A 17,162-nucleotide genomic window follows, 5' to 3' on the forward strand; every position below is an offset into this window, starting at 1 on the left:
ATCATCTCTACTACTTCCTACCTGAGCCAGGCCAGAGTACATGCGTCCCATGGACTTGTAGTCCAGTCCTTCAGAGCAGTTGACTACGATGACATACATGCCTAGAGCTTTTCCTAAGTCCTTTACTGTCTCTGTCTTTCCAGTACCAGCTGGGCCTTTAGGAGAGCCTCCACGGTGGAGATGAAGTGCTGTGGTCAGAGTCATGTAACACCTGAAGTAAAACACTGACATTTACTTTACAGACAAATAAAAATGTGGTAATACAAGTATTAAACACATACTGGAACTATTGTGCAACATAGTAGTAATATTTTTGTAACACACACAAGATAAAAAAAAGAAAGCTTTCAAAAAAAGTCACTCAGAAGTCAAAATTTCAAGAAATTTGGTCAGTGAGTCAAAATTTGAGCTACATAAAGTTGAAATTGTGAGATAATAATTCAAAATCTCAGGTTACGTCTGCCAGGCCATTTTTTTTCCAGTGGCAAAAACAAGCTTCCATACGAAATAGAATCATGGTGTTTCTTACTTAATATGTACACTATATTGTCAAAATTATTCACTAACCCATCCAAATCATTGAATTCATGTGTTCCAATCACTTTAATGGCCACAGGTGTATAAAATCAAGTAACTAGGCATACAGACGGTTTCTATAAAGATTGGTGAAAGAGTGGAGTGCAGCCAATTCAGTCACTTAGTTGCAGTGAAAGAAACTCTTAATGCTTCAGCACCAACATTTTGGACAAGTTCATGCTCGAAATTTGTGGGAACAGTTTGGGGACGGCCCCTTCCTGGTCAGCCATGACTGCACACCAGTGCATAAAGCAAAGTCCATAAAGACACGGCTGAGTGAGTGTGGTGTGGAAGAACCTGACTGGCCTGCACAGAGTCCTGACCTCAACCTGACAGAAAACCTTTGGAATTAATTAGAGCAAAAGCTGTGAGCCAGGCCTACTCGTCCAACATCAGTGTTTGACCTCACAATGCGCTTCTAGAAGAATTGTCAGAAATTATCAAAAAAGCTGAAACTGTTACAGCTGTGAAGGGTGGCTGACGTCATATTAAACTCTGTGGATTAAGAATGGGATGTGTATATGTGACGGTAAATGAGGGATCACTTTTGGCAGCATAGTATATCTATAAGGTTATCCAATATGCCATTATGACATAAACACATACAGACACATGTTTGAAACAACACCAGTTAAGCTGGTGTAGCTATATATTTTGTACAGACAAAGATTTATTATAGGAAGAGCTAAAAATACGTAACTATTATAGAAGTATATTATGGGCTACTGGGATTCTGATAACTTTTGCTTTGTAGTAATCATCAGTCTTAGTAGTCAAACTACAGCCATCTTTAAGCGAAATTTAATTTTTGTCTTGATAACCTGTAAAATTTTGTGACTGTCTTGTATAATCTGTACTTAAGGACTTGTAAGGACATATGACCGAAATGCACCACATAGCTGTGCTGTGGTTTTGTCTACATTTACATGCAAAAATAGCACTCAGAGACCATCTTGACAGACAGAATGTCTTCCGTTTTATTTTTCACACAAAGTCTAGTGACTATCCAAGAACTCGTTTATGTGCATCTCTCTGTCAGCCAATGAAAAGAACAGATGGAAAGATGTGTACCTGTAGTGGGAGAACACAACCTCGGCATATCATAGATCTGATCATTGAATGTAGAAAACAGAAAACTTTTACACAGCCACTGTACCTGATGCTCAGCAAGGGTCAGGGAACTGTGCTGCGAGCACTAGTTATCATTTTCAAGGCATCCAAGTTGAATTGCTATCTACCATATTTTTTACAAATATTAGCCAAATAAAAAATGGAAAATGTAATGCTAGACAAAAAACAAATATTTGAAGAAGTGAAAATTTGACTCCAGCACACTTTTTGACAAACACTTTAGTGCCAGTGCGTGCTACAGTAGGTTTTTTTCTAGGACCAAAAAGATGCCCAAGGTGAAAATCATTACACTCTGGATGTCTGTGTGTGCATTAACTGAGTAATGAGGTCACCTGTCGGTAAGCGGAGTAATGACGAGCCGTCCCGAGTTGCCCAGGTACTCATATCCATAGTTGAACTCTGTGTTGGTCTGTCGGATTATACAATTCATTGCATTCCCCTGGGGTAAAAACAAAACAAAACAAAACTGAAACTAAAAGAGTTTAAATATTTTGTACTAAATTACTAAGCTTACATTAATCTAATGAAAGTGATTAGCTAGTACTTTCATTTGTCTATTCGATATGAGAAGCTGTATATACCAACATAGCACAGCAGGCTAGCTCAGACTAAGTACTGTTTTTTAACTTTTAACAAACAAGATGCTAATTTAATCCCATCTTTACTAAATGTTACTTATACCACCTGCATAAATGTTCCTTTAACCACCACAATCCACTGATAAAAGCAATTTATCAACTCACCTGTTCTATCAGTGTCTTGCGGTCAGCTTACCTGGTCTTTTTCCCAGTAAAGCCGCAGCTGAGAGACCCACTCAAAGGCACTGACATCGTAGCAACCTGCCTTGGCCAGCTTATCAATAACATCCCGAGCATGAACCTCTACTGTCACCAGAGCTACGATCTTCAAACGCAGGACTTTGGGCAAGTTACCACGAATGATCTCTGAATAGCACTGAAGCATGGAGACCTGAGAAAGACAGTTGTGCCAAAAAATTTGACAAATTTATTTGATGCGTGGTCATTTTTTATTGTCAACATGACAGCTATGCACTATAACCGCACATGTTTAAATACCCACATGTTTTTGTGGATATAAAATAGTGTGACACCAACAAAAAAGAATATGGTATTTACACACTTTCAGAAGTTTAGTGAAGTGGCAAAAAGTCAGTCAAACCTGTTTCTTCTTCATGGACTTCAGGGGGGCTTTGTCAGCTCTCTCTTTGCAGTTAATGAGAGCTCTTGTGACATCAGCAGTCCACTGGATCTGACTAGCTGTGATTATCATCTAAAACAGGAAGAAATAATCCTTGTTTTAATCTTACTTTAATATTAAAATTGGTTGCAAATGTAATGACTTATTAACTTTATAAACTAAAAGGCCAATGCCATAAATTTGATACAAATAATATATAAGAAGAGTAAAGTAGCTTATTACTTAACCAAATACACAAGATGAGTAAATCTCTTTTAAACTGGAAAGAAATAAGTTTTATTTAAGCCACTGGGATTTCTACATTATCAACAGGATGTGCAGGAGCAGTAACTGCATCAGTGCCAGTGAATGAGAAAATCAGATAAGAGAAGAAGAAAAGGCAGGGCAGGAAAGCCAAAACCAGACATACCTGTCCTGGCCAAGCTCGGACCCATTTGTCTCTTGGTCCTGATATCCTCTTCAAGTCTACAAGGCAGTCCTTCAGGGACTCCTTTAGTGTAAGGCGCATGCTATGCTCCAGCTCGCACAGCCACTCCTGCATGCACACATGCAAATAAACTGGTGCTCACATTCAGTATCATGATCTTCTCCACTGCATTTATCACCACAACACCCCTGTCATATTATAATTTGGATCATTGTTAGTGCTGTACCTCCACAGGTTTGTTCAGTTCCACTTTTTCATATAAAGAAACAAACTCCCCATCAGCAGAGAACATCCCAGCAGCTAGTGTTTTAAGCTTTGTCTAGAAAACACACATTTTGAAGGAAATCCAGTTATTTAGGACAAAGCAGAGTGTTTCCAGTACACAGTAAATGTGTAGCACTGATCACAGAGTATGATTGTCCCTGCCTTTTCAGTGGACAGGCTCTTAATGTTGTCAAAACACTTCTTCAGGTGAGGCTGCATGGCTTGTGGATTCTGTGATTGTCCCAAGATCTCCAGAACGTCATCATTGGACAGGAAATAGAACCTCGGGAAGATCTGCCTTTTGGTCTCCAGGTATGTGTCCAAGGCTTTAAGGATTTCCTCCAGCTCAAAACCCATCTGTGACAGCTTCTCTGGCAAACCTGCAAGGCACAGCGTAGATCATAGACTTAAAACACATTTTTATTTTACAAATTAGATGACTTGGAATTCTTTTTGCTCAATCCAAATCCTTGTTTAGCTAACCTCTTCTATACTGATATTTTAGATGTTACATATTATGTTAAATATTTAAAAGTTAAGGACTTTTTTTAAAAGTTTCAAACTTACATTTGGGCTCTGAACTCATGAAATATTCTTATAGAGTTGTTAAGGGATTTTTAGGGCCTGAAGACACTGTGTGCTACAGTTTTAATAAGAGCACATTCTTTAAAGTAACATGTCATACCAGGCTTGTGTGTTCCCTGCAAGGCATTTTTATCCTTGTGGAGACAACCCATAATGGTTTTCCAACTAGAACTTATGTCTTCAAATTCTTTGCACTCATGAGGCAACTGCTCCCGGATGTCCTTTCCTTGGAAAATGTTCTGGGTGAATAAAAGAGCATTTAAATATATAGTTACAGACACTAAGGAACAGACAAAGCTCAATTCTATCCTGAAAAAGAAAAGAAAATGAAATGCTCAAAGGGAGCAGCAAGAAAACTGAAATGAGAAAACAAAACAAGACAGCGATGGATAAAGACTGAAAAGGAATGACAACATGCAACTAAATTGTTATCAATACAAGAAACTTCCATCCGTTGCATGCGCAAAATAATTCATAAAAATAATACATGTATAAATCAAATAACTAGTATTCAAACACAATAAAATAACCAAATATATATTTTAGAAGTACTCTGCCTGGGTTGCTTGTACCTCCAAATAAATCCAGTGCCGTTGCACATTAAGGATCATGTCAGTGACTTCCAGCACATGGGAGAGCTGACGCTCCCAGCGGTCCACCTCCTGTTCAAAGGCTTTGACAAACCGAGATGCCTTCATTGTGGACAAAATAACTTGGTTGTCCTCCAGTGCCTGGAAAACCTCTTCTGTGCTCCTGGGAGACAAGAGGAGGGTAACCATGACCACTGACGACTGCTTAAAATTGGATTGTAAGACTAATATTACTTCACTCTGTTAGTTTACACGCAGCAACAATGTTTCAGTGAAACTGTTGCACAGCTGTGGTGCCCTGTTCTGCATTAACCGTGCACAGAGTCTGCTGAATTAGTGTCACTGTGTATCTTCCCCTCTGCCTGCTTTCATCATGTTCAGTGTGGATCAGCGGCACTGTAAAATCAGCAGCAATGGCTCAGGCCTGCTGATTAAACTGGATCTGAGGTCTGACTCAGTTTGTATGCAGCGGATGGCTTAAACATTCCCGCTGACACATCTGCTCATTCTAACTTCTTAAACAATCACATTACTCTCAGATCCATTGGATATATGCTCTATAGTATATAGAGACGTAACACAGGCGTGTAGAGTATGAAAACCTAACCTCATGACAGTGCTGAGCTGTACTGAACTGACCGTGATGCAAATACATAAAGGTATGATGAATACTGAGGTTTGATGGAAAACGTCTTTTTCTTTTCTTCTCTAAACCGTGCCTTCAAGGCTCACTTTCTCTTTTTTTTTATTTTTATTTTTTTTTTTAAGTGACATCAGAAACAGCAGCATGTGACATCACGTGATGGCGGAGCTTCAGTTCATCCTTTGTCATCTTTTTTTTTTTTTTTTAATAGGACAGGGGGAAAGAATGAAAGAAAGAGGGGGAGAGAAAGAAAGAAAACTAAAGGGGAGAAGAGACGGTGAGAAGGGGGGGAAGAGAGAAAAAAAACAACAAAAAAAACAAACTCCTGGGTCACCTGTATGGAGAAAAAAAAACCCAAACAAACAGAGGAGACAGCAAACAACAAAGAGCAACATAATAAATAGAAAAAAAAAAGCACCATCACAATAAACTACCTAGTCATAGATATCAATAGTTACTAAATAATAAACGATATTGTTCAGCACGCAAGATAGACAGCGCACAGTGTGCTTTGAGGCAGCAGCCAAGAAAGCTTTAGTCCGCGTCTGTGAATACCCATGTGTGCATACCTGTGTGCATACCTGTGTGGATCAGCATGCTTGCATTCCAAAGGTTTCTCCATGTAATGATCTGTTAGGGAGTGTGGGGGAGCCACAGCCCCGTCCTTTATGGTATCAAGCGGGTATGGAGGAGATCAAAACTCCAGACATCCAGAGGCCCCCAGAACACAAGAGACCAAGGAAGACCCACAGAGGGGCAGCTGCGCCACTGTTCCAGTAAGAGCTAAGGAGAGTCCCAGATGAGGGCTCATTCAGCAGCCGCGGAGCAGAAGCCAGGGGGAGTTGCAGTGACGCGCCCGTGGGCTCCGCTGGTAGCCAGCTGTGCCTGAGTGACCGAGCCCCAGGCCGAGAGGCCGGGGGCACCCCACCTCCGAAATGGCCCGAGCGAGCCCCAATAAGCGGCCGCCAAGGAGTGAGCCGGTGTGTACCCGGACGCCCACCCCCAGATACAAAGAACCACCAACGCACCGACACCTGAGGGAGTCCGCCACCGGCAGGGGAAGTGGTGGTGGGTGGAGATAGGCCTCCAAACCTTGGAAGGCCCGAGATGTCCCCAGAGAGGTGGCGTCTGATACCCAACCTGACATATAGATACAAACATACAGGCACACACAAACACAAACATCCATTCCCACCCTCATGCTCTCATGTGCACTTTACACTCAACCGACGTGGAGACAAATATAAAGAGACGCTGTATACGCAATCACACTCCCCAAGCGTACTCTACATACCGGGTCTAGGTACCCCTGCCCCTGGAGGGGGGAACTGCACCCAGACCCAGGTGGTGTTACCCTTTTCCCTGCGGTGGGGAGAGGCAGACCGCCCCGACTCCGCAGCAGCAGGGAGGCCCCACACACCAGACCGCAGCCGGACGGCCAACTCCTCCCAGCCCCCCCTGCTCCAGCAGGCCGCAGAGAACGGGGGTGAGAAAAGACTCCAAACCTCCCTCCACCCGCTCATAGTAGTGTTGATGCATGTGTGTTCTAAGGTGCAATTAAAACCCAGGAGGGCATGGAGCTACCTGCCAGAGAGCAGCAGGTAAGCGCATAGTCCCTCCTGTTAGCCCTCAATGTCTACATGTATTTAAAATTGAGAGGTGGGCAACGAAGCCAGGGGTGAGGTGTACACCCTGATGGTAACTTGGACTCCGTGTATTGTGCCCACCCCCAAGATCCTATATGTATGTGTAATGAGGGTGTGAGTAATGTGAATGTCTAAGTTGTGGGATAAAATTGAGGCAGAGGCAGCCAGAAGGGGACAGGGGGGGCTCACTTTCTCACCTCAGTCGATAGTGGCCTTCGTCTTTGTAAGGTGCTATGTCCAGGGTCATTTCCTTCCACGTCTTGGTGATACCCTTCAGACCCTTCAATGTCACACATAAAAAGCACTTTTAAGAGAAAAACCACACTGACCTAGCAAAATAATGAGGAAATATTTCCAGTCTTTTCATATTGACCCAACTTGATTGATGAGACAGTCATATGACCCGATTAATAACAGAGCACAATTCACCTTAGCTTTGAGTTTTAGTGTATGAATTCACTGGGGATGGAGAACTTTTACATTTGCATAATGACAAAATTTCTTTTCCAATCGCTCTTTTGTGACCTCTTACAAGAGATTCTTTTCCCTATCACTGGGTCTGAGGTGGCGGGAATAAGAATTAGCACCTCCGAGTGTGAGCTGGTTTCAGCTGGGATACAGTGGAGTGCCCAGGCCAGGTCAGGGACAAGGTGCTGCCCTGAGTGGAGGTATTATGAATAAGTGATTGGAGAGTGGAGAGGGGAAAGTGATAGATTGGTGCTGTTTTTGCTGTAATGCGGATGCTGTAGCAGTCTGTTGTAGTGAAGAGTGTGAAAGAGTGTGTTCGATCTATGTTCCTACCCTCACCCATAGCCACGAGCTCTTGGTAGGGATTAAAGAACGAGGTTGGAAATACAAGCAGCAGAAATGAGCTCCCTCCAGAGGGTGGCTGAGATCTCCCTTGTCAATAAAGTGAGTAGTTCTTCTATTTGGGAAGGACTCAGATTATAGCTGCGACTCTGTTACTGCTACTATAACCGACTGAGGTGGTTTGGGCATCGCATTCGCTAGAGCGATTAAATCTCTAGGCTGACTTCGGAAGGCCTGGAGATATAATCTCCCACCCGAATGAGCCGAAGGAGGAGGCTGACGAGAGGGAGGTCTTGGCTTAGAGTGCTGGCTCCATAACCTAGAAAATGGATGGCTGGATGAATTGTGTGACCTGGAAGGAAACACTTTCTGAAACCTAATGGAGAATTTAAATTTCAGATTCTGATAGGGTAATACTGACTAAACCACATCAAGCAATTGCTCCCTTCAGGCTCGCTTTCACTCACAGTGCCACAAAAGTTCCCACTGAGCACCTGTCTATATTTATTAAAAAACACCTGTTCTATGGAGAGTTCCTTGGTGGCGGCTCCAGAGATCTCGCAGATGTTTCCAGCATACATGTTGAAGCCGAGAGATATGATCTTTTCCAGGGTGAATTCAACACTGGTTGGGTCAAAAGAATACTGCAGCTCCTCAGAGATCTGCTTCCAGTGCCTGAAAGACGCATTTTAAGTTAAGTTATTCTTGTCCCACTTTTCTCAGATGAAGAAATATGCAAGGCTAATTGCAAGAACACACAGGTCTTTATTTCAAAAGCACTCGTGAATTTTTAGTGTGTAAACAGTGTGGTAATAGTGATGCAGTAATGTAACTCATGTCTGTTGTATCTAAAAAACAAAGCTAGGAAAATCTTCTGTTTGTAAGAAGAGAAAGAAACAAAGTGTAAAAGAGGGGGAGTGTCAGCTAACACTTTGTGGCAGTTCTTGATTTGAGACACTAGCAACTTAGCTACAAGCAATAAACTGCTCACAGTCTTAATTCTCTAATCTTTTAATGATGCTCATTTGTAGTTGTAAACCAACCCCATTAGGCACACAGATGCTTCATTCATTTTAACACATCCAACATATACTGAAATGACAACAGAGAGCCTGTTTTCAGTCAGTACCTGTCTCTTATGGCTGGGTTCCTCAGATCAGCAATGAGCGGGATGACCTGCCTAAACTGGTCAATCTTGTTCTTGGAGAAATCTACAATATCCCACTGTTTATCCTGCAATCAGACAGAGATCACATCCTCACAGCTGTGTGATGAAAATGTCAAGTATTGTTAGGTACTGCATTTTGTGATTTGGCAACAAATTTTGTAAATTTAGCAGTCACTAGACTGTCTTCAATGAAGTACTGACCTTCAGATCTCTCTGGAGTTTATGGAGTTTTTTAAACATGTCCTGTGCGGCAGTCTCCAAGCTCTCTGTCTGCAGTGTACCAAACTGGCCAGCCTTCCAGATATTCCAGTTGCCGTTCCATTCCTCTGTGATATCCCAGACCTGCTGCAGTTGGTCCAAGTCCTACAAACCACATAGCACAATTTATTGTCATCAAATGTTACTGTGTTGCACCAATGCTATGTTAACATTCTGAGCCTAGTGCTGGTCCACACCTTCTCCAGAGTCCGTATGCTTTTGGAGGGGGCTTGTTCTATTTTGAAGAATCTCAGCCCATCGAGGATGGTGCTTTCTTCCTGTTTCAGAGTCTCCAGTTGGCTACGATGCTCTGCTATTTGTTTTAAGGCCAAGTCAGTGCTCAGTGCACTGTTAAATGGACCTGGATATGCAAATGTAAAAAACGTAGTGAGGTATGCACTCATGAAGGCACATAAACATTAATCATCTGTTTAGCACTGGAAAAAAAACATGAAGAAACAAACATTGTCCAAACACACTAAGACTGACCTAAGCCTTGAAAAAATAAGAGCAAAGATTAAGTCATACTGTTTCTACCAAGTTGTCCTAAGTAGTATGTCTTATGTAATATTTCTGTTTATATTATCTAACTGTGGAAACATTTCTTTTATCACTTTTTTAGAGCGCTTACAAAGGATTTAATATTGGTCTATTAGTCTATTCACCAACCACTGAACATACAAAGACTTTGAGTGGAAGTAATGAAAATAGGACGTGAAACAAAAGTAAAACCTTCTAAATAGGAAAAAAAGATAATATTGGACATAAAAGCAGCAGGAAAAGGCAGAAGAGGTGGAAAAGGTGAGGTGCATTATAAAGATGAAGTATTATGAGTAACAAAGCATAGAGATACAGGGTCAAGAAAAGATTAGAAACTGGGTATTGTTCCAAAAGAGGCTTAATTTAGATCGTTAATGAGAAAAAAAGAAACAGAACAAGTGAAAGGTGCGCAATCACAAAATCATGACAAACTTGAAAACAAAGTATCTGAATATGTGAAAGAGCAAATGAGGGAGATAGAGAGAGGGACTGTGACCTGTGGCACTGAACTCCTCCACAGTGGCCTCAACCTTCTTCTTCAACTCCTCGTACGAGAGGAGGAGGCTGTTCTTAAACTTTTCCTTTTGTTTCTGCAGCATGATGTCACTGTCGATCAACACCTGCTGGAACCACACCCACTCCTCATTCAGCACATCACGCATTTCCTGCACCTGCAGAGAAACCGAACACAGTCAGCAGAACTGAATCATGATTAGAGGGAATGCATTTCTTCATGACATGTTCCAACAGTGTGTATATGTGTGCAGACACTCAGAAACCTTCAAGGTATACAAAATAAATTTGGCCTTGATTAGAAAAGATATGTTTTGATTGGTAAACTATATTTTGATACTATCTGAGGCCAATGAATGATAAACTTCACCCTCTGTGTAACTGCACAATTACTGTCAATATCAAAACAATATGAAAGACATTTTATTCGGCATGTCGCTCATAAGCAACACCAGCAGTACTCTTGGAATAACTGAGAGAGATAACTGGATAGACTTTACAGCGATACAAAGACAATGTGAAAATCCAATGTGATTGTATATAATACATACACAAAAACATGTGCTTTTTCAGTTTGTTTAGGGATGAACAAGGCACCTACATCTTGTTCCACTGGGACTTCATATTTGCCGAGGATAGCAAACTGTTCATGGATGACAGGAATCTGAGCTTCGGTCTTGGCTAAATTGCTCTGGAGAGTCTCCAAGAGCTTTTGGCTCTCACTGAGCTCCGTCAGCGTCTGGGGAGATTTTTTCAGCCTAAGCACACATAGTACATACAAACAAATACAACACAAAGTCAGATTTGCTTTTTATTATATTCATTCATTAACATTCATTTCGGCAATGTTAACTGGATCGTCCCTTCATCTTCATGTTCTGTACCCTAAAACATGCCCTAATATGCACGATATAGTCACACTTGCAGGATTTGTAAAAAGTCAACAGTCAATTAAGTGCCCACTAAGACTGCAAGTGTTCAGAGGACAGAAGAGACAGATGAAATGTCATGTCACTCCTGAAAACCCAAATACAACAGACTATAAGACCCACTAAAAGTCTCGTTAGGCTACAGTTTGGTAGCCTATTAAGAATAAATTAATGACATATGTGATGTTTTGCATAACTGTACCCCACTAGCATGAACGTTGTGTATGTTGTGCTATCATAAACCCACACTGTATACTCATTAATACATTAAAAACAGATAAAACATATAAAATGTTTAAACTGAGATGGGATAAGGCAACAAAAGGAACATCTTGCAACTAATTAGATTCATTGGCAGCAGCTCACTGACATTACTGGGTGTAAAATGAGCATCTTAGTGAGACAGTTTCTCAGAAATGAACATGGGCAAAAGAAAAATGCATCTAGTGGTTATTTCAGCAAAGCAATGTTAAGCAGTATACTGCATCTAATACAACTGCATGTCTTCACAGTAGAAGAGTCTGGGTTCAGAAGTGGCCTGTCTGCAGTCCAGACCTTTCACCAATTGAAAACATTTGATGCATCATCAAACGAAAAACATAAAGAAGACCGACTGTTGAACAGCTACAATACTATTGGACAGCATTCGTCTACTTAGTCCAGCAGCTGGTCTACTTAGTTTATAGCTGTAAATGGATTGTTATTCACAGAAGATGGGCTACAACACAGTCTGTGTCCCAGATGTGTTACTGCCATTAAATTATAAACAAGCGAATATTTTTTCAGTTTAAACATTAACTTGTTTTCTGTGTTTTAATGTGAATAAAATCATTGTATTTTGCTCTATTTATATTTTACCCAGCATCCAAACATCTAAAATAACTGCTTGTTATGTGATTGTAATTGCATGTTACTTCCCAACCTCTGTGCTTCGATAAATTATTTTCAATTCTTTCACAAGGTCTCTGCTTAATTAAATACACTTAGCGCTGCCGACTGCTCCGAAGCTAAGTTTGGAAAAGATTGTATCAAATGCCGGTTAAGTGTAGCATACAATTACATTTTTCTGCTAAAAGTGCACAAGATTGCAAGTGTGTGTGGGCAAAGCAAATTCAAATTCAAATTCAAATTCAAATTTTATTTGTCACGTACACAGTCATACACAGTACGATATGTAGTGAAATGCTTGGACAACTGCTCGTGACCTAAAGAAAACAAAAAAGGAAAGGCTATGAATAAGATAGGAAATAAATATGAAAAATTAAAAAGGGTAGCAGCCTGCACTGCGTGGGCTGACCTGTAGATGTTGCTGTTAAGGGCTTCAGGCAAACAAGCGCTGACATTCAATTCGTAATTCATGATCAAAGCATGTACTGGATAGCGCACAGCTCACACAAACTCCTCTTTGATAACACTTATATAACTGATGTCTTTTTCTCAGTAGAATGACATTTTTGGTAAACTTTTATAAGACTTCTTCACTTCAAACAACATTAAATATTGACCTTAAAACATACGGAATTTCTAGGAAATGAGTCCTCAAACATTAACTCTTGATTAATTATATTCACAAGAAATCTAGTGAATATAATTCATCTACTAGGTCCCAGAGTCAGCGACATAAACCCCCCTGTACGATAAGGTTATTTCACTGATTTCCCACCTGCTGGCACTGTCTTCCAGGGAGGCATGAAGTTCTTTTAGGCGCATGCTGGCCATGTCACTGAGAAGCTGAGTGAACTTGGTTTGCCACTCATTACAGTGCTGCACCAAGGAAGACTTGAGCGGTGAACAGTCCAGCATGACAAACTGGATGTTAAGCACCGTCTCTTCTTGTTGAACACTGCTGGCCTTCTCTGAGTACCTGGAAGTCAAGACGTGATAAAATATTGCAGAAAAAAAACTTTGTGGACGACTCAAGAGAACAACGTTAAATATTTAGATTATATTTCACAGTACCTTTGTATATCTGCATCAAAAGAAGACAGTGGTAGGTTAAGTCTCTGGTAGCGTTGTATAATGGAATCCTTATTCATCTCCCAGATGTCCCTGTATTTGTCCCAGTTTTTTAAATGAGATTGCAATTGGCTGGCATTGGCTGTCATCCCTGAGGCAATTGCAGCCTGAATCTTTTTTATCCCCTCATCTTGCCCTGGTGGATCAAACAGCATCAGAGTTAAAGGATAGAATTACAGACATGGTGACATATATGTTTATACTGTATTTTTATGTTTTAAAAAAATGTTCTGACCTATAATGATGTGTATGGGATCCTTCTGGGACTCTTGGTTGGAGAGAAGTTCTTGGAGTCGTTTAAATTCTGAGATGAGACTGATGAGCTGAGGCATAACATTCACAACCTGAGCAAGCTTTCTGAGAGTTGGGGAAAACGCTACCTGTTAAAAGAGACCCACATACTCATGTTTTAAACTGTTAACATATATGGACATGTCCCTTCACAATGTCAACAAATCAATATCAATGACTGAACCGGATTAAAACAGGTATCTAGTACCTTTGGAGCCATTTGTGGAGCTGCACTGTGGAGGGTAACGAGGACTTTAAACAGGGGGCTGGGTGTAGTCTTGCTGTCACCGTTGATCGCTCTGGATAGCTTCTTCAAGGAGTTTTTGATGTTACTGTTGAAAGCTTCTTCTATCATATGATCCACCCTCTCTATGTAGTTCACCCAGTGCTCCTGGACCTTAAAAACCATTTCACAATTTTAACATACAAAATACTGCAATAGAAACTAATATTATTATTATTATTATGGCAGATGAACAGAGGACATACCTCAGGTCCATCATCTGCCAAGATGTCATAGATCCGGGTCATGATATTGACAATATCCTGGTGTGCTGAGCGAAGTATTTGGAGAATGTTCTGCAGGTGAGCCTTCTGGTCATCCTCAAACTCCAGATTCCTAAATGAAAATAATTGAATTAAATAAATAATACTTTACATTGAATTTATTTTATGTATTTATTAGACAGACTTGTAATGTAATGAAAATGAGTTGTTAAATCAGTTCTTACCTGTACACAGTTTTTCCATCCAGTTTAACCAGAAGTGCTTCACTAATCTGATGACAGTGTTTGAAGATGGACTGACTGGACACTTTGTAATTATCAATTATCACATGGAGCTGAAAGTAAGAGGACAGTAGAGGGAAGAAGACAAGTGAAGCTGCTAAGTAAGACTCATCCACAGAGGTTTATTACAGGTTCAAAAAAATACGCTACAGATAAGGAAAATGTGATTGTTGCTAGTTTAGTTACTGTTGTCACCAGTCTGAGGCTCAAAAGAAAAATATCTGTAAGTGGTGAACTGCAATCTTACAACCTTGTCAACATGCAGGAGACAGTCACGGATGAAGATGTTAGAAGCTCCTTTAGACAACCACAGGAGTTTGGTCAGACCCGGCTGGATCTTCTTATCAATGAAACGTATTCTCTCCCGAAAAAGACCCAACTCCTCAGGAGAGAGCATTTCTGTGATCCTGGGACCCACAGATAAATATGTTTTTCTACTGACTGAATAATATCTGAACAGGCAGGATTATCAAATACAGCATGTACATCTTTCTCTGTGCTTGTAGGTGTGTAAATGTGCGAAATTATGAATCCATTTTAAAGTCTTACAAGTGTTGATCAGTATTGGTGTCACGCGTTTCATTTTGTATAAAAGTGTAAGCACACAGGACCTTTAATTTAAGTGATTTTCTTTAGCTCACTGATTAATAATCTTCTTATAGTGCTCACAATTACAAGGATGTTAATTCACAAGACGTGTTCACAACACAAAAACTGGTCAAGCTCTCCAGATGAATGGTGATGCTGTGTAATGCTGCAAGCGAGTGTTCCAAGTCAGACCTGTTATACTCGCGGACCAGCAGCAGTACTTGCTGCCTCAGGCCTCTGAGGTCATCTCTGTCCTGGTAAATGTCAGATACACTCTGGGGGATCTCAAACTTTAGTCGATCCCAGCACTGGATCTCAGAGAACAGATTCAACAGGTCGCTAGACAAAAAAGATACAAAATAACAATACAGAGTAAGTACATTAAAATGTAAAGTTGTACGTAAATCTCTGGAGACCCCTGGGAAATTATACACTTTAATGACTGTTTTAAGCTAAAACATTAAGTACACTGCCTCCAGTAAACAGCTATCTTGTTGGAAACATTTCAAGTATAACTTCTGCAGTAGGGGAGACCGGGGATAGTTGTAACGTGGGTCAGTTGTAACACTTCCAATTTCTCCAATCAGGGCTAAGTTTCAAATGATGTGACTCATCCTGTGCATGCCCAACTCAGTTCTGCTATCACATGTGAAAAATCAGCACATTTTGTCAAACACAGACAATTTAACACGAAAAAAAGTAATTTGTACGCCAAAAAGTAAGTTTTTCTACTTTATTTCAATTTCTAATAGCATTATCTGCTTTGCAGTTAAACTCATCAAACTTAAATTATGTTATTTGTATGTCTATGGGGATATATTCTGTGTAGGTCTTTAGTGCTAATGTTTTAGCCGTTGGCTGTAATGTTAGCTAGTTCATGGCTATAGGAGTCTGGGTCAGTTGTAACAGCAACAGTCTGGGTTAGTTGTAACAATAATGCAGATGTTACAACTTACCACACTATTACTTTAACTTATATTAAACAAGTTGGGGCAACGACATCAGCAGAGAGAGGTTCACTGGTCGCATTTGTATATGCGGTTAATGCCATTGGCAACACAATTCCTCCACTGTTTGTGTTCCCACACATACATTATGCAGACCTCTGTGTCAGAGATGGACCAGTAGGAAGTACTGGTAGTGGAAATAAATCAGGATGGGTGCAAGAAACAGATTTCCTCATCTTTCTGAAGCACTTTGCAAACCACACCAAGGTAAGCCAGGATAAAAAGTAATGGAATTGCGATGCTGGTGAACAACTACATTTTTTCAGCTTCATTGTTATGTTCAAAATTGGTGCAAGAGTTGTAGGTTATAATGCCCACTGAGCCAATGAGGCCAAACTCAAGGAAGACCAACCAAAATTAATGAAATATTCAGTTGCAGAAAATTCCATAATATGTCTTTTTTGGGGGGTTGGAATATGTTCAAAAGCTAGATTTCTGCATTCTGTCACACACACACAGAGCTACATAAATGGATGTAAGTGCATTCATGTGTTGAATAAACAAAGATTACATGTTAATGTTTTGTTAGTATCCTTATTTCATTGTGTTACATTTTACCCCAGGATATGTTACAACTAACCCAGACTATGGGGTTAATTTTAACATTTCACTCTTTGTGTTTGAGACCATACCATAGAAATGCGTAATTGTGCTGCAGAGAAAATAGCTGCACTATTTAATAGCCGAGACATGTAAATACTTTGCATTACATTTTGAATCCACTACCTTAAAAGAGCTCCGAGTTACAGACAGAAATGTCAAAAATGTTACAACTATCCCCGGTCTCCCCTACATTTATATAAAAACGGCACATGTACACATTTGTGTGTTTGTATTCATGCCCAAATGTTTGGTCTTTGCATGAATCTATTGTGTAAGAGCACATTTGTGTATTCACCTAACAGTAAAGTGTACAGGGAGTGCAGAATTATTAGGCAAATGAGTATTTTGTCCACATCATCCTCTTCATGCATGTTGTCTTACTCCAAGCTGTATAGGCTCGAAAGCCTACTACCAATTAAGCATATTAGGTGATGTGCATCTCTGTAATGAGAAGGGGTGTGGTCTAATGACATCAACACCCTATATCAGGTGTGCATAATTATTAGGCAACGTCCTTTCCTTTGGCAAAATGGGTCAAAAGATGGACTTGACAGGCTCAGAAAAGTCAAAA

The 17,162-nt window shown here is 40.4% G+C and overlaps 1 protein-coding gene across 2 annotated transcripts in view; it reads right to left on the reverse strand.

The window, feature by feature from the left end:
- The window catches only part of dnah2 (dynein, axonemal, heavy chain 2), a 66,337-nt gene that overhangs the window by 39,212 nt on the left and 9,963 nt on the right, over positions 1-17,162 (reverse strand). For both annotated transcript variants that reach the window (XM_085400394.1, XM_085400393.1), the window contains exons 14-37: positions 15,174-15,320; positions 14,644-14,800; positions 14,337-14,446; positions 14,095-14,224; positions 13,814-14,002; positions 13,550-13,694; positions 13,258-13,450; positions 12,962-13,162; positions 10,971-11,127; positions 10,353-10,527; positions 9,514-9,677; positions 9,260-9,421; positions 9,020-9,123; positions 8,409-8,565; positions 7,278-7,360; positions 4,774-4,954; positions 4,302-4,440; positions 3,779-3,996; positions 3,579-3,671; positions 3,335-3,460; positions 2,887-2,997; positions 2,482-2,676; positions 2,040-2,146; positions 22-211 (exon numbers count right to left, since the gene is read on the reverse strand). In XM_085400394.1, coding sequence (XP_085256520.1) covers positions 22-211; positions 2,040-2,146; positions 2,482-2,676; positions 2,887-2,997; positions 3,335-3,460; positions 3,579-3,671; positions 3,779-3,996; positions 4,302-4,440; positions 4,774-4,954; positions 7,278-7,360; positions 8,409-8,565; positions 9,020-9,123; positions 9,260-9,421; positions 9,514-9,677; positions 10,353-10,527; positions 10,971-11,127; positions 12,962-13,162; positions 13,258-13,450; positions 13,550-13,694; positions 13,814-14,002; positions 14,095-14,224; positions 14,337-14,446; positions 14,644-14,800; positions 15,174-15,320 — 3,634 coding nt within the window. The remainder of the gene's footprint in view (positions 1-21; positions 212-2,039; positions 2,147-2,481; positions 2,677-2,886; positions 2,998-3,334; positions 3,461-3,578; positions 3,672-3,778; positions 3,997-4,301; positions 4,441-4,773; positions 4,955-7,277; positions 7,361-8,408; positions 8,566-9,019; positions 9,124-9,259; positions 9,422-9,513; positions 9,678-10,352; positions 10,528-10,970; positions 11,128-12,961; positions 13,163-13,257; positions 13,451-13,549; positions 13,695-13,813; positions 14,003-14,094; positions 14,225-14,336; positions 14,447-14,643; positions 14,801-15,173; positions 15,321-17,162) is intronic.

The sequence above is a fragment of the Rhamphochromis longiceps genome, linkage group LG3, assembly GCF_057381845.1.
Source record: "Rhamphochromis longiceps isolate RC_006_pf linkage group LG3, R_longiceps_female_GT1.1, whole genome shotgun sequence".
Lineage (NCBI taxonomy): Eukaryota > Metazoa > Chordata > Actinopteri > Cichliformes > Cichlidae > Rhamphochromis > Rhamphochromis longiceps.